At 45.6% G+C, this 26,409-nt stretch overlaps 2 protein-coding genes across 4 annotated transcripts in view; one reads left to right on the top strand and one right to left on the bottom strand.

The window, feature by feature from the left end:
* Positions 1 to 26,409, bottom strand: part of YIPF2 (Yip1 domain family member 2) — a 365,318-nt gene that overhangs the window by 290,044 nt on the left and 48,865 nt on the right. The gene's annotated exons all lie outside the window — the stretch shown is intronic.
* CARM1 (coactivator associated arginine methyltransferase 1) overlaps positions 1 to 26,409 on the top strand; it is a 121,400-nt gene that overhangs the window by 61,531 nt on the left and 33,460 nt on the right. For all 3 annotated transcript variants that reach the window (XM_070741857.1, XM_070741855.1, XM_070741856.1), the window contains 3 exons: positions 4,440 to 4,544; positions 23,148 to 23,258; positions 24,109 to 24,286. In XM_070741857.1, the coding sequence (XP_070597958.1) occupies positions 4,440 to 4,544; positions 23,148 to 23,258; positions 24,109 to 24,286 (394 nt within the window). The remainder of the gene's footprint in view (positions 1 to 4,439; positions 4,545 to 23,147; positions 23,259 to 24,108; positions 24,287 to 26,409) is intronic.

The following is a 26,409-nucleotide window of genomic DNA, read 5'->3' as shown; positions in this document are numbered from 1 at the left end:
ATACAGTTTCTCCAAATGAGGTAATAGAATTTCTATATACGTTTTATAATATTCACCTGTAAATCCATTGGGGCCTGGTGCTTTACCGGGTTTTAACCCTTTTACCACTTTAATTATTTCATCCCTTGTTATATTTGCATTTAACATTTGTCTTTCTTCCTCATTCAGCCTTTCTTTAACCTCTATTTCTTGTAGCATAACATGTTCTTTTTCATATAGTTTTGCATAAAATTCTCTTATTACATTTTCTAATTCTGTTACCATATTTCATTACTCCATCCTTATCCTTCAAACCATTTATTATTAAATTTTCTTTTCTTTTTTTAAGGTATTTTGCCATTTGTAATGCTGATTTTTCCCCCCATATTTCAATACTCTGTTTCACTGCTATTCTCATATTATTCCAATTTTCTTCCTCTATGTCCTTTAATTGTCTTTGTTTAAGTTTTAACAAGTCATTCCATTCTTTATTTCTGGTTATTCTCAAATTTTCTCTTATTGATTCTATTTCCCTTATTCTTTTTTCCCTTTCCATCCCCCAACTTTTTCTGATATAAGACTCCATACGAATTAGATTACCCCTAATAACTGCCTTCTTCGTGTCCCAGATAACTGATTGTCTCATCCCATCATTTTGATTTATTTCATAAAATTCCTGAATATCTTTCTGAATTTTTTCCTTATTTTCTTCTTTTACTGAGACAATTGTATTGTATCTCCAAATTCTTTGTCTACCAGTAGGGTCTATCTTTATAACTGCCGTTATAGCTGCATGATCAGATATCCAATTACTTTTGATTTCTGCCTTTTTAACTTGAATATTTCCTGTTTTGTTCATGAATATATAATCAATACAACTAAACTTATTGTGTCTTGCTGAATAATATGTCCCTCTATTTGAATTATCAGCGTGTAAATCTATCATATTTAACTTATTCAAATTTAATTGCTTCTTTTCTTTGTTATTAGCTGTTATTTCTACATTGAAATCCCCAGCAAATATCACTGTTCCCTCTGAAAATAAATCCAGTTTACGTTTTGCATTCGTAATAAATTGTTTAGCATTTACATTTGGAGCGTACATTACCGCTAACGTTATCATCTTTTGATTCATTTTTCCTTTTACAAATAATAATCTTCCTTCTTTATCCCCTTTTGTTTGTATCACCTGAAAAACATTTCTTTGATTTATTAATATGGCCACTCCTTTACAGTTTGTTTCTCCTCTACTCTCAAAAATATATTTCCATTCTTTACTCTCAATCAGTTTATCCGTTTTTTTCCTTCCCTTATGAGTTTCAGTAAGAAATAAGAAATCCACATAGTTTTCTTTCACTAATTTTAATAATCTATACCTTTTCACCGGCGATGCTAAACCATTTATATTCAACGCCATAATTGTTCGATCACCCATAGTATTTCCATTTAACCTTTCTCCCTCTTGCAACCCAGAGTTCTGTTAATTTTTTCATTTTTATTAAAGGTTCTCCCCACCCAGGTGCCTCCCCCCGAATCTCTCTCACAAGGAGAGAAAAGCGGGGGAAAAATCTGCTGCTTTGGCTAGGCACCATAAGGGGCGTGGTTCCACCGAAGCTAATGCCCCCCCAAACACCCTTTTAAAGTTGGAAATAAAACCCCACACTCCCCTCCCCAAGTCTCCCTTAATTTGATTAAAGTTAAAGCAGATATTAAATTGAAACAGACCTCAACTTTTCCCCTTAATATGTAAAACCATTAAAACAGTTAAGACAGAGATTTTTACAAACATTTCATTTCTTTTTTTGCCTCGTGACTCTCGCTTCCATCTTGGCTTCCGGTGCTTCTTTCCCCAAAAGAGCTTGTTTGCCAAGGAATGTTGATTGTAAAAGTTCCATAAGATCTTTACTACCCCCTCCTCCTGCTGCCCCCCCCCTTCTTCCAGCACTTCTGTTGTTCTTCCTGCCTGTTGCTGTAGATCTGGATTCAAGCTGTTTCCTTCTTGGAATGTTTTTGCTCGATACATCCTGCCTTCATGAAACACGACGATAGTGGCGGGATACTGCCAACTGAAACACATATTTCCTTTAAACAGGGCCTCCGTTATCGGGCGCATTTGACTTCTTAATTGTAGGGTTGACACTGACAAATCTTTTAACACCCGAATTGGGGCTCCTTTAGAAGTAAGGTTAGTGATTTTTCTTAATTCTTTATAAACTTTTTCAGCCGTTCTTTCTGAGAGGAATTTAATTACAATGTCTCGTTGATTTGGGTCTTTTCTTGCTCCAAAAACCCAGTGTGCTCTCTCTATTTCATGGTCCAACACTTCAATTTTATTCTCCTTAAACCACTGCTGGATATTTTGGATCATGTTTCTGCTATCAACAAAATCAGCTTTGAAGCCCCTCAGGCGTAGATTTGCTCTTCTTAATCTGTCTTCTAACATACTTGTGCGTTGACGATCTTGTTGTCTTTCTTCTTCCAGTTTGGAAACCCTGTTGCCTTGGACTTTTTGCTCTGTTTTCACTGTTTGTAAATCAGTTGCGGTCTTAGTAACCACATCTTGCATTTCTTTTAACTGCTGACCGACCACAACAAAAGCTTTTACCAAGGCATCCATTCTCTCTGTGAGCTCCTCCCCCACTTTCTCCGCCATCTCTCCTCTTAACTTTATTGTTTACTCACAGTTCCGAGTGGAAAGAAAACTGTTTCCAAGTTGTTTCTCTCTCCTTCAATTAGCCCAAGGTATCTCTGGGTTCCAAATTTATGGCTTTATTGCTTAGTTCAATTTATTTGAGACTTAGGGTGGTTCGACAGGGTTTAAAATCCAATGTTTACTTTCTCATTTGAAGAGCGTTCAGCAGAGCGTCTTCACTCACTGACGCATGCTCAAAACCCCTGCTGCAACGTCCTGCCTGTCGGCAACTACTTCAGCTTCAACCACAACAACACAAGAGCCCACAACAGATTTAAACTTAATATTAACTGCTCCAAACTTGACTGTAAAAAATACGACTTCGGTTGTCGAAGCGTGGAACTCATTACCAGACTCCATATTATCATCCCCAAACCCCCAACACTTTACCATTAAGACTGTCCACAGTTGACCCCTCCAGATACCTAAGAGGTCAGTAAGGGGCATGCATAAGTGCACTACAGTGCATTCCATCCCCTGTCCTATTGCTCTCCTATATCTTCTATACCTTTCTTCTATTCCTATATCTCTTCTATTCTCTCATTGATATATTTTATTCCTATATCTTCTAGTCTTTCTTAGATATATTTTACTATGAGTATATACTCTATAACCTTCATTATTTATTTATTGATTTGATTTGATTTGATTTGTATGCCGCCCCTCTCCGTAGACTCGGGGCGGCTCACAGCATACAATTAAACAATTCATGACAAATCTAATAAATTTAAAAAACATTTAAAAACCCCATTATTAAACCAGACATACACACAGACATACCATATATTAATAGTATAGGCCCGGGGGAGAGTGGGGGGAATGCCTCAATTCCCCCATGCCTGACGGCAGAGGTAAGTTTTAAGGAGTTTACGGAAGGCAAGTAGGGTGGGAGGAGTTCTAATCTCCGGGGGGAGCTGGTTCCAGAGAGTCGGGGCCACCACAGAGAAGGCTCTTCCCCTCGGACCTGCCAGACGACATTGTTTAGTCGATGGGACCCGGAGAAGGCCAACTCTGTGGGACCTAATTGGTTGCTGGGATTCATGCGGCAGAAGGCGGTCCCGGAGATATTCTGATCCGATGCCATGAAGGGCTTTATAGGTCATAACCAACACTTTGAATTGTGACCGGAAATTGATCGGCAACCAATGCAGACTGCAGAGTGTTGGTGTAACATGGGCATACCTAGGGAAGCCCATGATTGCTCTCGCAGCTGCATCCTGCACGATCTGAAGTTTCCAAACACTTTTCAGAGGTAGACCCATGTAGAGAGCATTACAGTAGTCGAATCTCGAGGTGATGAGTATTTTGCTATGTGTATATACCCACTAAAACCCTCATTGTGTAATGGACAAAATAAATAAATAAATGCACACATACATTCATTCATACCTACCTACCTTTTGGAATCTGTTTGATCTCCTACTGTAGAGTTTTGTTTCACAGTTGATATCTGGATAGTTAAAGTCTCCCATTACTACTGTGGCATGCTTCCTACATATATTTGTTAACTGATTGGCAGAGTTCATCTATTTCTTCTGATTGGTTGAATGACCTATATAATATATACCTATAGCAATGTCTCTTTTTTCCCTTTTGTATTGATCCATATATATTCTGGAGGGGTTTTATCATTGATCATGTGCATTTCTGTAGATATCTAGTGATATCTATCATACCATGTGGTAGTCAGCATTTTCTAAAATTGTAGCATTTCTTTCTGTGAGTGAACATGTTGGTTTTAGCAAAGACTTTTTGTTTCCTCTTTCAGTTTTATGGATATTTATCCCAACAGCAAAATATGATGCAGGATTATGTCCGAACAGGCACATATCAAAGAGCAATTCTGCAAAACCATAGTGATTTCAAGGATAAGGTATGGCTAAAGTTTAATAATGTCTTAAGTGTATGTAACCAGTGAAGATTCTTCTGAATATTGCATAGTTGGTAAAGGATAAGCCTGAATTTACGTATTGTAAATATATATTCAAATATATCTAACTCACCTTACTCTTCGGCTTAGAATATTTTGCTTAGTCTATCTGGAAATGATGGAACCCTGAAGAGTTTGAAAAAATAAAGTGTGGTCTGAGTTAGTAACATAGGGATAGTACAATAAAATTTATTTCAAATAAGGTACCCTGAAAAGGAAACTCTTGATGGAGACTTGTGGCTAATCCTGAGTGAGGATCAAAAGACAGGGTACACAATTTGAGATTTTTAATAAACCATTGCTGTAAACTGAATTACTGGTAGCCAGAGATAGGCATTATCAGCTTCCATTTGTTCATCAACTACACTGTTTTCTAGAGATGACTATGCCATAATTATCAATGTCTTCAAACCTCTTCCCTCCTCTTGTCTCCTCTTCCCTCGTTCTCCTCCTCCTTCCACCTCATCTCTTTCCCTACTCTTTCCTTCTCCCTCTCCCCCTTCCTTTTCCTTCTTTTTTGGGGTGGAGGGGGGAGGCGGAGAGTCTGCGAAGAGGGGGTGGCTCAATCAGGGAGGGGTCCAGAAGCACCCTTTCCAACTACATCCCCCCTACTCCTTTGATACCCAGATAGGAGATGTGTGTGTGTGTGAGAGAAGTAGACTGCGCTGGCTGAGGGAGGTTGAGCTGCTGGGGTGGAAACTGCAGAGGGGATGATGGGTTCTGTGGTCTCTTTCCCCCCGCTCCTGCCACTTTTGATACCCAGGCAGGAGTTGTGTGTGTGTGAGAGAGAGAGAGAGAAAAGGTTTTTTCTTATAGAAGAGAGCTTTTAGGCAGGAATCACATTGAGTCTCTTGCCGTGAGGAGTGCGGAGCGTGGTCCAGGCATTGCGCAGCAACCCCGGGTCAGCCCTCGGCAGGGAGGGAGGGATGGCGTGCTCATGCGGAAGGGGAGGAGGAAGAAGGGAAGGGAGGAAGAGGAAAGACGAGAAAGGAGGAGAAAGAGGGGGAAGGAGAGAAAGGCAGGATAGAAAGAAGGGGAAAGAGGAAGGAAAGGAAGAGGAGGAAAGGGGAAGGGGGAGGGGAAGAAGGGAAGGGAGGAAGAGGGAGGAGAGAAGAAGGGAAAAGAGGAGGAGGAGGAAGGAGGAGGAACAGGGAAGGAGGCACCAATTCGCTGGATGGTGGTTTAATATGACTCTTCATGATGAGTCAAATGCAGCAAAAAAACTCCATCCTTCCACCCACTGCCTTCCCTTCCCAAAAGTTCCAATTCTTTTGATTGTCTATCTTTGTTCAAAAAAACCCTTTGGAGTCTGCAATGCCAAAGGGTTTTTTTTTTCCTCCACCCGGCCTCTCTTCCCATTTGACAGGACAGGAAAGGACACTTTTCTTTTGAAAAAAACACCTGGGATCTTCCGGACGGAAGAATTGAAATAAAGCTGCCAGGTGTTCTGTCAAATCTCCACTCGCCTCCTTTGAAGGAGGGTAGGGGTGGGTGTGGGGGGGCAGGTGGGAGGTAAGTGGGGAGAGCCCAGCAGAGAGGAGGTGGCGGGGTGGGGCATCATCTCCGCACCCAGCAAAAAAGAGACAGCGGGCCACCCGCAGAAGAAACGGCCGAGGCAAAGCTCTTGCCAGTGGACCTGGGCTGCACGGGGGAGGCAGCTGTAGGCCGGGCCCCCCGCCCTGCCAACCTGTCCTGGGAGCGGTTCGAGACCTGCCCCGCCAACCTGTCCTGGCAGCGGGGGTTCCCGGGTGGTCTTAGTGCGACTTTTGGTGTGGGCGCCATTGGCCGAGGGTGGGGAGGGGAGACGAGCAAGACAGCCGGGTGGGAAGACAGTGGCTCCGGGCTCTCCTGCCTGTCCAGGAGCCGAAAGTTCCGCCCTTCCCCACACCCAGCTTTGGCCCCCGCGGGCTTCTGGCAGGATGGGGCAGTGGGCAATGGATGGCTGGGGCTCCCACGGACACATTTTCGCAGTGAGATGGGGGAAATCCCCTCTCGCCCGCCGCTTCCTCAGCTCGCCACTTTTTTTTTTTAAGCCTTAAAGTTTTAGATTTTCCTATTAGGTTTGCATGCATTATTCACTTTTATATTGATTCCTATGGGAAAAATTGCTTCTACTTCCGAACTTTTCTACTTACGAACCTGGTCACGGAACCAATTAAGTTCTTAAGTAGAGGTACCACTGTATTTTGAATGGCTACAGATCTCCTAATCTGGTGCCCTCCAGATTCATTGGACATTAATTGTCAAGAGGCTGTGCATGAGCATTCAAGTTGTATTTTCTTCAAAGCAGTTTTTCTGTTTTGGATCCAAATAGATGCATATCTTCAATAAATACACTAATACAGTAAACAAAGTTAGAACTCTGAGCATTGGAACTGGAGCTTGCGTATAAGATCCACTCTTCTAAATGTTGTAGCTGTCAGTAAGGATGGCTTAGTTTTTCCTTATATACAGTGGGGGGGGGGGGGAGTATTTAGTCAGACACCAATTGTGCAAGTTCTCCCACTTAAAAAGATGAGAGAGGTCTGTAATTGACATCACATTCAGATCACAGAGAAGGAGGAGAGAAAGGTAGTGCTCTTTAAGATATATTTTCTATTTTTAAATTCAAAGAGCTTGGCCATATATTACTGGCTGTAAGGTACAATTTTATTGGCAGTTTGAGTTCAAGCTTTAAGGGACAATTTTATTGGCACTTTGAGTTCAAGCACAGATTACTCACAGATTAGGCTGGGGCAAGACTAGACTGGGAAGGATAAAAAAGGAGGGGAAAGCTATTTTAAATTGCACTTTCAGATCACAGAGAAGGAGAGAGAAAGGTAGTGGCCCGCCCGCCTAACAGCGCACAAATCATATAACTATAAACCAAAATCAGCAAAGTTTGGTAGCAATAGGGGTTGTTGATTTTCTTGCTAAGTACAGTGGTACCTCGGTTCTCGACCACAATCCGTTCCAGAAGTGTGGTTGAGAACCGATTTGGTCGAGAACCGAATTAATTTATCCCATAGGAAATAATGGAAATGGATTTAATTGGTTCCCAGCCCATTGACTTGCTGGGAACCAATTAAATCTACAGTATTTCCTCTATTTCCTATGGGATAAAGATCTGAGGGGACGGGGTGAGAGGGAAGGGGAGTCGGAATCCCGACATGCCCCTTCTGGCCGCCCCCTTAACAGCCTCCCAGTCTCTACCTTGTAACTGCTCCAAGCTGCAGGAAGGGTAGGGCTGGTTGCAATACCGGCAGCTTCGGGGGGCTACTTTCCTCAGCGGTTCAGTTGGTTGCCTCCACTCCAAGCAGCTGCACAAATTTTTTCTTTCCTGGCGGCCGGGAACGTCATGTGATGAAGGGAAGCCGCCGCCGCCAGGAAAGAAAAAAGTTCGTGCAGCTGCTTGGAGGCAACCAACTAAACCGCGCGATGCTCCCGGCGCTGCTGCTGCTCCTCGAGCCGCCCAGTCTCTACCTTGTAACTGCTCCAAGCTGCAGGAAGGGTAGAGCTGGCTGCAATACCGGAAGCTTCGGGGGGCTCCTTTCCTCAGCAGTTGATTACCTCCAGGCAGCTGCCTCAACCTTTTCTTTCCCAGCGGCGGCTCCGGCGGCTTCCCTTCATCACGTGATGTTCCTGATGCTGCTGCTGCTCCTCGAAGGGAAGCTATCGGAGCGGCCGGCGGCGGGAAAGAAAAAGTTGGTGCAGCTGCCTGCATGTAACCAACTGAACCGCTGAAGAAAGGAGCCCCCCGAAGCTGCCGGTATTGCAGCCAGCCCTACCCTTCCTGCAGCTTGGAGCACTTACAAGGTAGAGACTGGGCAGCTGTTAAGAGGGCAGCCAGGAGGGGCGTGTCGGGATTCCAACTCCCATTCCCTCTCACCTTGTCCCCTCAGATCTTACATTTCGGGTAGTAAACAAAATTTTCTGTTCAGTATCCGAATTTTTGTTCGGATACTGAAGCAAATTTTTGCAGAAAATTTTGTTCGGTATCCGAAATGTACGAAAACAAAGGCGTTCGAAAACCGAGGTACCACTGTACTTGTATTTCAATACATTGTTAAGATGACTGGCTTGGTGCAGTGTAACACTTGTTTGGCTGTTGTGTTCCGTAGTACTTTGTGGAAGGACCGTTGTACATACCTGAACGGTCTTCTCGATGCACTGGAAGGAGAGTCCAACATGGGTAAAATACCAATCCTATTGGTAGAGACTGAGTTAATTTAAATATTTAAATATGAGGTAGTTACCGCCCCTTAGCAGCCCCCAATACCTCAGTTTTAAAAATGAAGACAGTATAAAATTAACACAATTTATTGAACTTTAAGCATATAACAATCAACTTGAAACCTCGCAAACCCAAATACTCCGGCGACCTGGCAACTATGCCGGGTGGGTTTGGACTCTCCTTCCAGTGCATCGAGAAGACCGTTCAGGTATGTACAACGGTCCTTCTCCACTGCACTGGGAAGGAGAGTCCAACATGGGATATACCAAAGTTCACATCCCCTGGGAGGGAAAAGGCTGTGCCACAGTCGACGGAGAGGAACACACTCTCTGCAACACGCGCCTCCCAAAGGAAGCTTCAGCCGAAGCTACAGTGTCAAGTTTATAATGACGGATGAAGGTTGTAGGAGAAACCCAAGTCGCTGCCTTACAAATGTCCTCAATAGACGCTTGAGTAGCCCATGCCGCTGATGTGGCCGCACTTCTGGTGGAATGCACAGTCACCCCAGCCGGGGGAGATTGAGACCTAGCTTTGTACGCTTCCGCAATGCAATCTCTAAGCCAGCGACTGATAGATTTCGAGGAAACCCCAAGTCCCATAGATTTCTGAGCAAATGACACAAACAACTTCTCAGTTTTCCTAAACTGAGCAGTCCTTCTGATATAAATTTTTAAGGCCCTCCTAACATCTACCTTGTGCCACCTCAACTCTGAAGGATGGTGGCCATGTGTACAAAAGTCAGGAAGCACTAGTTCCTGTGTCCTGTGAAATCCAGAATTGACCTTTGGTATAAATGACGGTTCTAGTCTCAACACAACTCTGTCCGGGTGGAACACACACAAATCCGATCAAGTAGACAGGGCCGACAATTCGGACACTCGGCGTGCTGATGTGATTGCTACCAGAAATGCAGTCTTAAAGGTTAGTAATCGAAGCGGAATAGATCATAGCGGCTCGAAAGGAGGTGCAGTAAGAGCTTTTAACACGAGAGACAAGTCCCACGTTGGGAACCTACGTATCGGAAGTGAGTGGGAGTTGATTGCTCCTTTAATAAAATCCCGTACCCAAGGGTGTTGAGCAAGAGAACGAGATTGAGGCACCTGAACAATGGTTGCGAGAGCAGCTATCTGCCTTTTCAAGGTATTCGGTGCCAGACCTCTATCAACTCCTGCTTGCAGGAATTGCAACACCAATATAACCGAGGCTTGTTGAGGATCAGAATGCTGATCTGAGCAAAATCTACAAAAGGCCGCCCATGTAGCTTGGTAAATCCTCACCGTAGACGAACGACGAGCTGCCTGCATGGTAGATATAACATCATCCGGTATACGCTGGTACATCAACCTGACCCTCTCAAGTGCCAGGCGGTCAGCTGGAACCATTGAGGGTTCGGATGACACACTGACACCTGGCTCAATGATATTTCGTGATCTGGAATTCTCCACGGGGGAGACACAGAAAAGGCTATCAGGTCGGCAAACCAAGGGCGTCTCGGCCAATGGGGGGCCACCAATATCACCTCTGCTCTTTCCCGAACCATCTTGTCCAATGTTCTTTGAATGAGGCACGTTGGTGGAAATGTGTAAAGCAGATCCTTGGGCCAGGGAGACAATAGGGCATTGACGCCTTCCGCCCCTGGCGTTGGAAACCGGGAATAGAACCTGGTCAATTGGGTGTTGCCCGGGGTTGCAAAAAGATCCACCGATGGGGAACCGAATCGAAGAACTATGCCGTTGAAAAGAGTTGGGGCGAGTCGCCATTCTGAAGGATCCAGGGTCGCCCTGCTCAACCAGTCCGCTTGCACATTGCTGGTCCCAGCAATGTGTTCCGCTGTTAATGAAGCCAGATGAATTTCGGCCCAATCGAAGAGGGCTGTAGTCTCGATCATGAGACGCTGTGACTTCGTGCCCCCTTGATGATTTAGGTGGGCCCTGGTCACCACATTGTCTGTTAGGACCCAGTCTGCCCTGGACCCAGTAAGCAAAGGCTTGAAGTGCCAGAAAAACTGCCCTGAGCTCCAGGAAATTGATATTGATCGGACTCAGGTCCTCCTCAGACCATAGGCCCTGAGCCATATGAGGACCCATGTGAGCCCCCCAACCAGACAGACTCGCATCTGTTGTAAGAATCAAGCGTTCGTGGCTGTGAAGAGGGGAACCTTGGAACAACGCCGGGGTCAACCACCATCTCAGTGATTGTCTGACGGACGTTGGAATTCTTACCTTCTGGTATGAATGGCTTACCCTGCTCTTTTGGTATGGAAGGAGGAACCATTGGAGTCCCCTGATGTGGTGCCGAGCCCATGGCACAATTCCTATGGACGATACTAGAGTCCCAAGCACCTTGGACAACATGGCCAGAGATACCTGACGTTGCTGACAAAGTTTGCTGACCAGTCGCCGAATGTTGATTAGCCTGTCTGGTGTCAATGATACCGTGTCCTGGGTGGTATCTATAATAGACCCCAGATGTTGGATGCATGTAGAAGGATGAAGATGACTCTTTTCCTCGTTGACCGTATAGCCGTGCCGCTCCAGGGTACGCCGTGTGAGAGCCAGATCTTGTTGCGCCTGGGGCAGTGACTTGGACATAACGATGATGTCGTCCAAGTATGCCATCACACGCACGGACTGGGCCCTGATATGGGCCATCAGGATGTCCATCAGCTTCGTAAACGTCCAAGGCGCTGAGGACAGTCCGAACGGCATGGCCCGGTACTGGTAGTGGACACCGTTGAGGCAAAACCTGAGAAAGCGATGATGGGCCGGCCAAACCGGAACATGAAGGTAAGCGTCCTTTAGGTCTATCGACGTAAGGAAATCGTGATGACGAATAGAGGCGAGAATCGATTGGAGCGAGTGCATTCGAAATCTCCGATACCGGATGAAGGTATTCAAGAATTTTAGGTTTAAAATCATCCTGAACCCTCCTGATGCCTTTGGCACGAGAAACACGATGGAATAGAACCCCGTGCATTTGGCATGCTCGGGCACCCTCTCTATTACCTCTATATTCAAAAGATGGTCTATTTCCTGCTGTAGATGATGTCTCTTCAGCGGGTCTCGAGTTGATGGACATTGGACAAACCGGTTTGGTGGGGGCTAAAGGAACTCCAGACGCAGTCCTTGAGATATTGTAGCTATCGCCCATTTGTTGGTGGAGGTATTCCTCCAGGAGACACTGAAATGTTGGAGTTTGCCTCCTATGGGCGGTAGCGGAACCAAGTCATTTGGAGCGTTTGAAGCCCCGTTGGTTTCCCCTGAAAGGCCGTCTTGCCTGTTGATAACCCCTCGGACGGTCTTGAAAGGCCACACGGTCATTTCTAAAGGCTGATTGATTATACTGGCCTTGTTGAAATGGCCTGGTATTTTGTCCCACCGATGAAGAGGAGTCCCAACGAAATGGCTGACGATGATTATAGGGGTTGGCTCGGCGTTCTTGTCGCCTGTACGCTCTGGGGAGGGACTTCCGTTTGTCCTTGTCCTCAATGAGGACAGGATGCAACGCTTCCCCAAAGTTTTTCCCCTTGGTATGGGGAGGCAGCCAGGTTCCACTTGGACTTCAAGTCAGCTGGCCAGCTCCTCAGCCAAAGGAGTCTCCTGGAAGCCAGTGACGTCGCCATCCCCCGAGCCGAAAATTTTGCTGCGTGGAGGGTGGCATCTGCTGAAAATTCCGCAGCCGCTAATAATTTACTGAGGTCCTGACGCAATCGGCCATCGTCTGGACCTAACCGGGCCTGCACCTCTTGCAGCCATATTATGGAAGCCCGATTGAAAAAAAGAAGCCGCAGCGGCTGCCCGAAACCCCCAGCTGGCCATTTGGTGCGATTTGCGCAACAATATCTCCGCCTTTCTATCCTCTGGTTTCAAGCTATCGCCAGTCTCAGAGGGAACCAAAGCCTTTGAGATCAGAGTCATTACTGGCTGGTCAATGGGCGGAAACTCCAGCAGCTTCTCCATATCATCATCCAGAGTGTAAAATTTCCTCTCCATGACAGAAGGTCCTTGAGCTGCTGCCGGAGTCTGCCAGGGGCGCTTAATACTCTGTCGAAAGATCTCCGAGGATGGCACATGATCAGTCTCGGGCTGGGGTTCTTTAAACAACACTGTAGATGGTTTAGGATCATCAGTGGAATCTGCTGCCTTGGTAGGACCTGGCAAATCCACCGTTTGTTTTGCCTTATGCAGTAATACTTTGAAAAAGGAAGTCTTGAAGAGACCAGCTACCACTGGTTGTTCAGGAGCGGTCTCATCATCCAAAAAATCATAGTCTTTTTCGGTGTCATCTAGCTGGGAAGGTTCTTCCACCCAGGACCCCACACCCGAGAGGGGCGGTACTGACCAAGGATTCCTTGTTGGGCGGGGGTGTTGTGTATTCTGCACCCTCGCTGCCATCCCCTGGGAATATGCATCAGTAATAAGCTCCTGTAATGCTGGAGACATCTGTTGCCAAGTATCAGGCTGCACTCTAAGCCCAGCTGCAGTGGGTGTAAAAGTTGCTGAAGGCCCACTCTTGAATGAATGATTAGCTGAACTAGGCCTAGTTTGACTAAGGCCTGATGCAGATTGAACCGCTGGAGGCAGAAATGGGCTTTGCCTTTCTGGGGACCAATCCCTTTCTGATAGAATCTCTGCTGGTCTCAACCCAGAATATGGAGCTTGTGGATCCCTGGCCTGTGCCAACTGTGCAGGGAGAGGCGAGGCGATTCTAGGTGTCAGAATGGCTGCCTCCAGCCTCTGCTCCAATGCCTTAATTCGCCTCTCTGCCTCTTTGAGAGAGGAGGAGGAGGCCTGAGCCTTGGATTTCTCTTTGGGCTTTGACTTGCCTTTATCCTTAGGCACTATGCTGGGGGAGGATGCCTTGTCAGAAGCCTTCTCCTCCATGGCTACTCACAATTAACTGTTGTTAAACGTCAAAGAATACTGCTCTACACCAGAGCTGTCAGCAAAATGGCGTTTTAATCCCCTCAGGAATTGACGCCTGTGTATTGCCGCTGTTGTTCGCGCCCACTAATTAGGCGGAGAGCAACCTCTTCGCGCCCCAAAATGGCGGGCGCGGGAAGAATTGGCCAAAAAAATGGCGACTTCCCCGGACTCCGCGGCTGCTCTACTTCTCGGGGACCGGCCTCCCCACCTGGAAGGAGCTTATTTCGCCGCCCAAATAGCCTTCCCTGCCGCTCAGAGGCTTAAAGTAACCTGCTCTTTACTGCGGAGATCGTGGCAGCAGCGGCGGCAGCGCGCTTTTCCTGACAGCGCCGAACAGCTGACAGGCGCTGGCCCTGTGCCAGGTACTTGATTCAAAGGGGGAAAGGCGATCCCCGAGCCTCCCAGTGAGGGGGGCGGACGCCCTCACCTTCGGCTCTCAGCCGGGTATGGCCGCTGAGGCCAGTGACCCCAGGCTGAGTTGCTTCCCGCTCAGAATATTCCCGCTGAGGGAAAGGATCCCCGGGAAGAAAACGTTGGGGGCTGCACCCACGGAGGGCAGAAACCCCTTCCCAGAAATTCCTCTTCATTCTGCAACGAGAGAAAAAAGGGAAAAGAAATTAAACAAGTCATTTTATTAACAAACATTAATAATACTTCACATAAGATACACTAAACAGTCTCTACTCTTGGACTGAGTTTTTAAAACTGAGGTATTGGGGGCTGCTAAGGGGCGGTAACTACCTCGTATTTAAATATTTAAATTAACTCAGTCTCTACCAATAGGATTGGTATTTTATCCATGTTGGACTCTCCTTCCCAGTGCAGTGGAGAACCTGGGGTGCTGCCCTCTTAGCATAAGAACATCTAGTTTATATGGTGAGATCTCTAGATTGCAGTCCTTAGTTTGTAGCTTGCAGTCAGAAGTGGAAAGATTGTCCTAGCCATGTGCTGTAATGCAGCCACGTGTGCAGCCTCCACTTCCACAGCGCCACCCGAGGAGGAGGGCTGTGTGGACAACTGTCGGTTCTGGAAGATTACGTGCAGTGGAGCAAAACCAAAACAATTTTGGTCTCTCTGTTTCGAATTCCTATAATGTTCTTGCAGATTTAAATAATAAGGATGTTGTAGATATTAGCAAGGCCCTCAGGTGGAGAATGAGGGGATGTTCCAAGGGGAAGTTGTTGTAAGTGAGGTGCATAGTGTCACCAAACCATCATGTGCAGTTAGTAGAAATAAAAAGAGGACACATTTTCTTGTCGGGTGACTCGACAGTTAGAGGTGTTGATTTGGGACAGAGTAAGGATGTGGTGAAGCTGATGAGGTGTCTCCCAGGGGCCACTGCCAGCAGGAACAGGAGGCAGATTACAAACATTGCCAAGGCTGTGAATAAAAGTAATAATGTTGATGTGGTGGTGCATCTTGGTACAAATGATTTGTCCCAGAGAAATGTTAATGTAGTAAAAAGAGATTTCCAATGTCTAAGTGTGGAGCTTGGTAAAATAACTGATTCAGTGACTTTCTCAGAGATGTTACTGGTTTGTGGCCAGGAGGATAAAACAACTTGTATCAGAGAGTTTAATGTGTGGTTAAGGCAGTGGTATAAAGCTGAAGGTTTTGGCTATATAAGTCATGATATCAGTAGGTGGTCTAATAGGGAGTCGTTTAAGAGGGATGGTTTTCATCCATCATACAGAGGTACCCAGGTGCTTGGTGAGGAGTTCAGAACTTTTTTGGACAGGCATTTAAACTAGGTAAAGGGGACAGAGATGTAAATGATGTGGATGATTTCTGTCCCCAACCAATGAGGATAAATCAGTTTCTGGAAGCTTATGAAAAGGGAGGTGTAAATAAAATAGATGTAGTTGTTGATGATAAGGGGCAAACTAATAATGAAAATAATGTTCTTCGGGTAATGTGCACGAATGCTCGAAGCTTGAGCAACAAGCTCTGTGAGTTAATGGCCATAATATCTAGAGATAATTTGGATCTGGTTGCCATAACTGAGACATGGTTTAAGGATTCTAATGAATGGGAAATATCCATACCAGGATATACACTGTATAGGAAGGATAGAATAGAGAGAAGGGGAGGTGGAGTAGCCATTTATGTTAAAGAAAGTCTAAAAACAACACTAATTCAAAATACATGTAAAGATCTGGAGACTCTCTGGATTTGCATGCAAAATAAAGAAGGTTCTGTCATTAGAATTGGGGTGATCTATAGGCCTCCAGGGCAATCTGAGGAATATGACAACAAGATGGTGGATGAAATTACCCAAATGACAGTAAAGGGAGATATTGTGGTTATGGGTGATTTCAACATGCCTGATGTTGACTGGAACATCCCCAGTGCCCTTACATGCAAAAGTAAGAATATAGTAGAGGCCTTTAGAGGAGCAGCTCTGGCACAGCAGGTTAAGACACCGACTAGAGGGGAGAATATTCTAGATCAAGGTTCGACAAACCCAGGCGCCTGGTCGCCAGTGGCGCCTAGAAAATGTTGTCTGGCGCCTAGAAAATGTTGCCTGCTGTACTGTATGTCAGCGTTTCCCAACCGGTGTGCCGCCTGGGCAGGGCGCTGCGGTGCCTCTGACCTCTCCGCTCCTGCCCGATGCCGCGGTTTCTGGCGCTCTCCTGCTGGGTCCCAAAGAAGGCAGGCAGGAAGGAGAGCTCCATTCTTCGCGCCTTTTTCCCGCCTTCCTTCTTTGGGGCCCAGCAGGAGAGCGCCAGAAACCGCGGCATCGAGCAGGAACCGGGAGGTCGGAGGCACCGGCACGGCAGCGCCCGCCCAGCTGAAGGTTCCCTGTCGTCATCGGCAAGTGTCCTTTGGGGCGGGAGGGCACTGGCGGTGGGAGCGGGGGGGGGGGCCGCGGCTGCAGCGGCACAGGCAGTCGCGGGGAGATGGCGGGGGGAGCGGGGGGCGGCTAAAGCGGCCCCGGGCACCATTCCCTGTACGCTTTTCCAGGGGCGCGCAGGGAGCCGCGGCCACCCGCCCGCCTACCGGATTTCCCTCCGCGCGGCTGGGGAGGTGGATTCGCCGCCCCCGCCAGCCCGATCTCCCTCCAGTGGCTGGTGACGTAGTTCTACCGCCCTCGCCAGCCTGATCTCCCTCCGTGGGGGGGTGGGGGGCGACGAACCGACGACCGGGGGCTGTCCGTCCGTGTTGGGTGGTGCAGGGCAGGCACAGGCAGCCCCAGGGGAGAACAAGGGAGGGAGAGAAAGGAAAGAGAGAGTAAGGGAGGGAGAGAAAATTGAATGAAGGAGGGAGAGAAAGAAAGAAAGAGTAAGAAGCAGAAAGGATAGAGAAAAAGGAAGAGAAAGGGAGGGGGAGAAAGGAAAGAGGGAGGAAGGGGGGGAGAGAAAATTGAATGCAGGAGGGAGAGAAAGAAAGAGTAAGAAGTAGAAAGGATAGAGATAAAGGAAGAGAAAGAGGGGGAGAAAGGAAAGAGGGAGGGAGGCGGGAGAGAAAATTGAATGAAGGAGGGAGAGAAAGAAAGAGTAAGAAGTAGAAAGGATAGAGAAAAAGGAAGAGAAAGGGAGGGAGAGAAAGGAAAGAGGGAGGAAGGGGGGGAGAGAAAATTGAATGAAGGAGGGAGAGAAAGAAAGAGTAAGAAGTAGAAAGGATAGAGAAAAAGGAAGAGAAAGGGAGGGAGAGAAAGGAAAGAGGGAGGAAGGGGGGGAGAGAAAATTGAATGAAGGAGGGAGAGAAAGAAAGAGTAAGAAGTAGAAAGGATAGAGAAAAAGGAAGAGAAAGGGAGGGGGAGAAAGGAAAGAGGGAGGAAGGGGGAGAGAAAGAAGATATGAAGGAGGGAGAAAAAGAAAGAGAGATAGGAAGGAAAGAGGGAGAGAAAGGAATGAGAGAGAAAGGGAGGGAGAGAAAGGGAATGAAAGAGGGAGAAGGGGTGAGAGATAGAAAGGATAGACAGAAAGGGAGAGAAAGGAAAGAGAGAAAGGGAGGGAGAGGAAGGAAAGAGATGAGAGAGGAAGGAGGAGACAGAAAGAGAGGAAGGAAGGAAGAGAGAAAGAAAGAGGGATGGAGAGAGAAAGGAAGGAAGAGAGAGAAAGAGGGAGGGAGAGAGAAATAGAGCGAAAGGGAGGAAGAGAGATTTTTTTTGTCCAAACTTTTTTTAGCGCCCCCCCCCCCATGTTCCCCAGGATTTTGAAAATATGAAAAATGTGCCGCGGCTCCAAAAAGGTTGGGAAACACTGCTGTATGTGTATACAGTATATTTTTCCCGCCTTGTGTTTACGCCCAGAAATGGTACATCTTGGCTTCCGTAGCTCCGCCCATCAACCTCGGAGCGAGCTGCTTTCCCAGCGTCCCCTGCGCTTGCGTGCGTCTCTCCCTCCCCCCCTTGCCTCCATTCCGCCTCCTACTCGAACCCCTTCACTCCCCCCCACCGCACACAGACGCTCCGATCTTGGCCGCTCACCCGCCTTCGGAGAGAAGCGGAAGCCCCTCCCCTCCCGGCGTGAGGTTTTGTTCATTCCTCCTCCGGCCGCGTGCGCGGTGACTTCCGACCAGTAACCCCTCCTCCCCCCTCCCCCCCTCACCCGCGTCCCCGGCCCGGTCTCCCTTTCCTTCTTCTCTGTTTCGGTTTCTGACTAACGGTCTCCCCTCGGATCCCGACGGGAGTACAGCAGAGCCGGCTCGGCGGAGCCAGGCCTGCGCCGGGGGGGAGGGGGTGAAAGCGATGTCAGGTGGAGACTCGGCAAAAAACCAAGTTTGCTTAAAAAAAATTCTGGCTCCTAAATTTTTTGGCTGGCTCCTAGATTCTGAACAACTTTGTCGACCCCTGTTCTAGATTTAGTTTTTACGAATGGGAATTGGTTTTCAGAGGTTAAGGTGGAAGAAGGTTTAGGTTGCAGTGACCACCCACCTATGTTTGTGGTTTGATGTAAAAACTCATTGTGAGCAATCCTGTACTGCAACCAAAGTATTGCATTTCAGAAAACCAAATTTTAATGCACTGGGGGAATATTTAAATAATTAATTAAAGGGGAGAGATAAAATGGCAGAAGCAAGCACCCAGTGGATTGTATTAAAAAAGGCCATCTTAAAAGCCACTGGACTGTATGTAAGGCAAATAACTAAAGGTAAAAGGAAGAAGAAACCGCTATGGTTTAGCAATGATGTAAGGGCTATAGTCAATGAGAAAAAGGCTCCCTATAGGAGGTCTGAAGTGTCTGGAATTATAGCTGATAGAGAGGTGTATAAAATGAGACAGAAGGAGGCGAAACAGATAATATATGCTTCTAAAGCCTCAAAAGAGGAAGAAATTGCCAAATCTGTAAAGAAGGGGGATAAAACCTTCTTCAGGTATACAGTGGTCCCCCGATTAACGCGAGGGTTCCGTTCCAGGACCCCTCGCGACAATCGATTCTTCGCGAAGTAGCGGTGCGGAAGTACAAACACCATCTGCGCATGCGCAGATGGTGTTTTTACTTCCGCCGCAGCAGCGAGGAGCCGAAGATTGGGGTTTCCCCGCCGCCCACGCAAACTCCTCGCTGCTGCCGCGCCCGCCGCTTGTCCGCCGCCTGCCTGCCCGCTCGCCCGCCCTTCGCCCGCCCACGCTGTTCGCTCGTGCCGCTTCCCAGCTGAGTCCTGAAGCCAGAAGGCAAAGGCGAACTTCCACGTTTGGCTTCGGGACTCAGCTGGGAAGCGGCGCTGGGGTTTCCCCGCCGCCCACGCAAACTCCTCGCTGCTGCCGCGCCCGCCGCTCGCCCGCCCTTCGCCCGCCCGCGCCGTTCGCTCGCGCCGCTTCCCAGCTGAGTCCTGAAGCCAGAAGGCAAAGGCGAACTTCCGCGTTTGGCTTCGGGACTCAGCTGGGAAGCGGCGCTGGGGTCTTACCGGCCGCCCACGCAAAGGGGAAACCCCGGCTCCTCGCTGATGCCCGCCGCTCGCCCTCCCGCCAGCAAGAGGGGGAAGACCCAGGGAAGCCGCCCAGCAGCTGATCTGCCGGGGGAACGCAAACTCCACCATCTACGCATGCGTGGCCATAGAAAAAAGGGGCGCGCATGCACAGATGGTGTTTTTACTTCCGGGTGGAAAAATCGCGACATAGCGTTTAGCGAAGATCGGGGTCGCGAAACTCGGGGGACCACTGTATTAGTGATAGGAAGAAGAAAAACTGCAGCATCACAAAGCTTAGGACAGGGGAATCCATTGATGGGAATAAGGAGATCGCTGACCATTTCAATAGCTACTTCTGTTCAATTTTCTCAAAACACACCCTACAATATAATACTATAGAGGGATATAACATTGCTTCCAGTGATCTTAGAAGTCGATGTCTTAGAAGAACTTGAACGATTAAAGATAAATAAGGCAATAGGTCCAGATGGCATCCACCCCAGAGATCTTAAAGAACTCAGATCTGTCATTGCTACCCCCCTGACTGATTTGTTTAACCAATCCCTGTTAACAGGAGATGTTCCTGAGGATTGGAGAATGGCCAGTGTTGTGCCTATCCACAAGAAGGGCAGTAAAGAAGAAGCTGGTAACTACAGGCCAGTTAGCTTGACATCAGTTATAGTTAAAATGATGGAGACTCTACCCAAAAAGAGGATAAATCAGCACCTAAAAAACAATAACTTATTGGACCCAAATCAGCATGGCTTTACTGAAGGCAAATCATGTCAGACTAATCTCATTGATTTCTTTGACTATGTCACAAAGGTGTTGGATCAAGGTGGTGCCGTGGATATTGCATATCTGGACTTCAGCAAAGCCTTTGATACGGTTCCACATAAAGAGCTGATAGATGAATTCGTGAAGATTGGACTTAATCCCTGGATAGTTCATTGGATTTCAAGCTGGCTGAAGCGTAGACATCAGAGAGTTATTGTTAATGAAGAGTATTCTGAGCAGAGACAGGTTACAAGCAGTGTGCCGCAAGGGTCTGTTCTGGGTCCTATTCTTTTTAATATGTTTGTGAGTGACATAGGAGACAGTTTGGTAGGGAAGGTTTGCCTATTTGCCGATGACTCTAAAGTGTGCAATAGGGTTGATATTCCTGGAGGGGTCTGTAATATGGTAAATGATTTAGCTTTACTAGATAAATGGTCAAAGCAATGGAAACTGCAGTTTAATGTTTCCAAATGTAAAATAATGCACACAGGGAAAAGGAATCCTCAATCTGAGTATTGTATTGGCAGTTCTGTGTTAGCAAAAACTTCAGAAGAGAAGGATTTAGGGGTAGTGATTTCTGACAGTCTCAAAATGGGTGAGCAGTGTGGTTGGGAGGTAGGAAAAGCAAGTAGGATGCTTGGCTGCATAGCTAGAGGTATAACAAGCAGGAAGAGGGAGATTATGATCCCCTTATATAGAGTGCTGGTGAGACCACATTTCGAATACTGTGTTCAGTTCTGGAGACCTCACCTACAAAAAGATATTGACAAAATTGAACGGGTCCAAAGAGGGGCTACAAGAATGGTGGAAGGTCTTAAGCATAAAACGTATCAGGAAAGACTTATTGAACTCAATGTGTATAGTCTGGAGGACAGAAGGAAAAGGGGGTGACATGATCGAAACATTTAAATATGTTAAAGAGTTAAATAAGGTTCAGGAGGTAAGTGTTTTTAATAGGAAAGTGAACACAAGAACAAGAGGACACAATCTGAAGTTAGTTGGGGGAAAGATAAAAGCAACATGAGAAAATATTATTTTACTGAAAGAGTAGTAGATCCTTGGAGCAAACTTCCAGCAGACATGGTTGGTAAATCCACAATAACTGAATTTAAACATGCCTAGGATAAACATCTATCCATTGTAAGATAAAATACAGGAAATAGTATAAGGGCAGACTAGATGGACCATGATGTCTTTTTCTGCCGTCAGTCTTCTATGTTTCTATGTTTCTATCATAGGTAGACCTCAACCATGAGAGACAACATGAGAAAACACATCCAGAAAATCACATTGTCTGATTTTTAACAAATTTATTTCCAAATTATGGTGGAAAATAAGTATTTGATCACCTATAAACAAGCAAGATTTCTGGCTCTCACAGACCTTTAACTTCTTCTTTAAGAGGTTTCTCTGTCCTCCACTCATTACCTGTAGTAATGGCACCTGTTTGAATTTGTTATCAGTATAAAAGACACCTGTCCAGAACCTCAAACCATCACACTCCAAACTCCACTATGGTGAAGACCAAAGAGCTGTGGAAGGACACCAGAAACAAAATTGTACCCCTGCACCAGGCTGGGAAGACTGAAACTGCAGTAGGCAAGCAGTTTGGTGTGAAGAAATCAACTCTGGGAGCAATAATTGGAAAATTAGAAAATGGAAGATATGCATTTGATCTGTATGATGTAGTCCTTGATCTGGGACTACATGCAAGATCTCATCTCGTGGGATCAAAATGATCACAAGAACAGTGAGCAATAATCCCAGACCCACACAAGGGAACCTAGTGAATGACCTGCAGAGAGCTGGGACCAACATAACAAAGGCTACCATCAGTAACACACTACGCCGCCAGAAACTCAAGATTCTGCAGTGCCAGACGTGTCCCCCTGTTTAAGCCAGTATATGTCCGGGCCCGTCTGAACTTTGCTAGAGAGCATTTGGATGATCCAGAAGAGTATTGGGAGAATGTCATATGATCAGATGAAACAAAGTAGAACTGTTTGGTAGAAACACAACTTGTCGTGTTTGGAGGAGGAAGAATGCTGAGTTGCATCCAAAGCTACTGTGAAGCATGGGGGTTGGCAACATCATGTTTTGGGGCGGTTTCTCTGCAAAGGGACCAGGACGACTGATCTGTGTACATGAAAGAATAAATGGGGCCATGTATTGTCAGATTTTGAGTGCAAACCACCTTCCATCAATGATCCCAAATATACCGCCAGGGCAATGAAGGGGTGGCTTCATAAGAAGCATTTTAAGGTCCTGGAGTGGAGGGAGTTGAAAGTCCGTGTTGCCCAACGACACCCCCCAAAACATCACTGCTCTAGACGAGATCTGCAGGAAGGAATGGGCCAAGATACCAGCAACAGCAACAGTGTGTGCCAACCTTGTTAGGACTTACAGAAAATGTTTGACCTCTGTCATTGTCAACAAAGGATATATAACAAAGTATTGAGATGAACTTTTGTTATTGACCAAATACTTATTTTCCACCATAATTTGGAAATAAATTCATTAAAAATCAGACAATGTGATTTTATGGATGTGTTTTCTCATGTTGTCTCTCATGGTTGAGGTCTACTTATGATGTCAATTTCAGGCCTCTCTCATCTTTTTAAGTGGGAGAACTTGCATAATTGGTGTCTGATTAAATACTTTCCCCCCCACTCTATTTAGTATTTAATAAATATTTAATAAATTGTAAGACTACATTTTATGGAAAAGGTTTTACTGATATTTACTTTTTTGATTTTATTGATCTAATTTTTCCTCCAGATTGTATTAGACGTTGGCTGTGGTTCTGGCATCCTGTCATTTTTTGCAGCCCAAGCTGGAGCAAGAAAAATTTATGCAGTGGAAGCAAGCACGATGGCTCAACATGCAGAGGTTAGTGTGACACAACCACTTGGCTCTTCATTCAGTGACCACAATCCTAGCTCTCCTGTTTCAGTTGTTAAATGACCATATCTGGGATATCTCAAGGTAGGAAAGGTCTTTGGAGATTTGGCTCCCACTGCCAACTGGAATTTTTGCACCGATTGAAAAGCCTTGGCTAGCTAGGCCCAACTGCATGCAGGACTCTTCCTTTCTCACTCTCATAAGGCCTCAGCCAGCTATGCCTGCTGGCACACAGAAATGTGCTGTGTGCTGGAAGGCTTCAGCTGGCTGGACCCAGTGGCATATGGGCCTCCTCCCTCTCCCCTCCTACTTCTGAGAAACCTGAACTAGGCCCCCCTCCCCCATACTACTGGCCTTCTCTCTCCCCCATCAAGCTTGGATCCAGTTCCCTTTTTCTTTTCCTGCAGCTGCTGGCAAGCACACTCAGCTGATGAGAGGCTCAGCTAGAAAGCTAGTGAATGCAAACTTCCTGAAGGCTAGAGAGGCAATCCTTCTCAAGAGCAACCAGGAATAGGATCTTTGACTTCAACCATACTGATTGGGGCTTCTTTGAATTTACCCATGAAGCTGCATTTGATAACATGCCTGGGGAAGAAAGGAACATACAACAACCACTTATAGCAAATATTTTATTGTAAATGTAGTCTTACCTAGCTGCCAAGCAGCAGACCTTTCTTATGTCCAAACTGGATTTCATTTATAAATAGAGGTTTGAGGTGAATTAGTATGCTCCTGTATCTTAAACACCTCTTTCTTTCTAATTATCTGTTATCTGAAAACCAAATTCTCGTAAATATCTATGGAATGATTGTTTTCTAATTTTTCCTTTTCTGTCCAGGTTTTAGTGAAGAGTAATAATCTTACCGATAGAATTGTGGTTATTCCTGGGAAGGTAGAGGAAATCTCACTTCCAGAACAGGTGGACATCATTATTTCTGAGCCAATGGGCTACATGCTTTTCAATGAACGAATGCTGGAGAGTTACCTACATGCCAAGAAGTATTTAAAACCTAGTGGTAAGTTTCTTTTTTATTTTCTTCCGTTCAGTTGTGTTCGATTCTTGGAGACTATCCAGACAAATCCCTGCAGTTTTCTTGGCAATGTTTTTCAGAAGTGGTTTGCCATTTTCTTTTCCCCTAGAAAGTGGGAGAATGTGACTAGGCCAAGATAGCAATAGCATATACTGCTTCACAGTGCTTTACAGCCCTCTAAGCAGTTTACAGAGAGTAAGCATATTGCCCCCAATAATCTGGGTCCTCATTTTACCGGCCTTGGAAGGATGGAAGGCTGAGTCAACTTTGAGCCTACTGAGATTCAATCTGCCAAACTGCTAGCAGCCGGTGATCATCAGAAGTAGCTTGCAGTACTGCACTCTAACCACTTTACCACCGAGGCTCTATATCACCCAATGATAAAAAAAATAGAGGAAGGAGGAAGAGGAGCTCTGTTCTGGCCTATTAGCTCAGGATGGTGTTGGGAATTCTAATACTAGACATTGTTCAATTAGTTAACATTAGTTTACAGTGTTTTTGGCAGCCTCTTTGGTGGGGATCTTTTCCACAAGATGTTGAAGACCTATCTATGTCGCCAGGCATGGGGGGAATAACTATCTCTTCCCCCCCCCCACCACCTTTTTTCCTGACTGTAATACATGAGAATGGTGTGATTGTGCAGTAACGTTTGTTTTTAATATCTATGGGTTTTAAATTTCGTTTTTTATCTAATATTGGATTTGTACTCTGTGTATTGTATTGTTGTTGCTGTGAGCTGCCCCGAGTCTTCGGAGAGGGGCAGCATACAAATCTAATAAATCTTAATCTCTACATCAATTATTGAAACTGGTCTGGTTTTTTTGCTTGTTCTGGAAATTTTCTAAACCAGAGGATCTGGACCAGAGGGGATAAGGTTAGTCATAAGTCAGGAATTTGGATATATGCTGCTACTTGGGTTCCATGTTGGCTCCTCCAACAACAGCTTTCATCAAATCAGCATTATATATGACAGTAAATACTTGTTATATTCTGATCACTAACTAACTATGCTCCTGCTTATAAGAAGAATTAGGACTAGAATATCAGTCATAACTCATGACAGTCTTAGGTTGGGTATCCACTTACAATTATTTTTTTACAATTTGCACCATAACTGAAGGAAGAAGGCAATGACCAACTGCTTTTGAAAAACTTTGCCAAGAAAACTGCAGTGTTTTTTTCAGGCAGTCTCTGAGAATGAGATATGAGTGAATGGAAGAAAAAATATCTTAGATATTTTACTTTTTTTCTCAATCTGAAAATGACTTTTTGCAATCAACATCTTCAGAGGACAAGTTTCTTAATTTTAAATTCAGCTAATGTATAAAATTCCTTGAAATCGTTCATTAATACCTCAATTATTTCATAGGGTTTTTCCAAAATTAAAACCAAAGTGTCCGCAAATGCCGTTGGTTTATATACTTATCTATTGTTTGTTTGAAGACCAATTTTACTATGATTAAATTGTTGGGAGCGGCAGAAATTGATAAGTTGGTATTCTGCTTTATTTTGTTTTCCAAAGTCTTATACTCCAAATATATTTTCCTCATTAATGTTTCCAGGTTTGACATTCCAGTCACAAAGTAGCATATCTTGCTTGCATTTTCTATCGATTTTAAATTGACCATAAAACAATTCTTTTTTTGAAAAAGTGCTTGGAGCATAAAGTTATTTGAATGTCATACTAAACGTTGTCTACAAGAAATAATTGATATTGCTTGATTATTGATTAGATTGTAGCAAAGTACAGGGAGTCCTCAACTTATGACTGGTTACATAGTGATTATTCAAAGTTACAGCAGATCCCCAAAATGAGTCTTAACAAACCAGATTTGAAGTTCCAATGACCCTCCTGTCCCATGGTCACATAACTGCATTTTGGATGATTGGCAACTGGCCTACATTTATGGTTGCAGCACTCCATGGTCATGTGACCATGATTTATGATATTTTGACTGCAAACTGGCATTTACTTTCAATTTCTAGGAAAAACAACCTCACAGCAAACTGAATAATGACCACTACATTCCCTTTATCATCACTCTATTCATTTAAGGATTGCCACCAAAAGGTCATAAAATCAGTTCTGGTCACACAGTGGCCCACTT

The sequence above is a fragment of the Erythrolamprus reginae genome, chromosome 2 (genome assembly GCF_031021105.1).
Source record: "Erythrolamprus reginae isolate rEryReg1 chromosome 2, rEryReg1.hap1, whole genome shotgun sequence".
NCBI lineage: Eukaryota > Metazoa > Chordata > Lepidosauria > Squamata > Dipsadidae > Erythrolamprus > Erythrolamprus reginae.
Note: the sequence above shows the minus strand (reverse complement) of the source record. Positions and strands in the feature narration are given on the sequence as shown.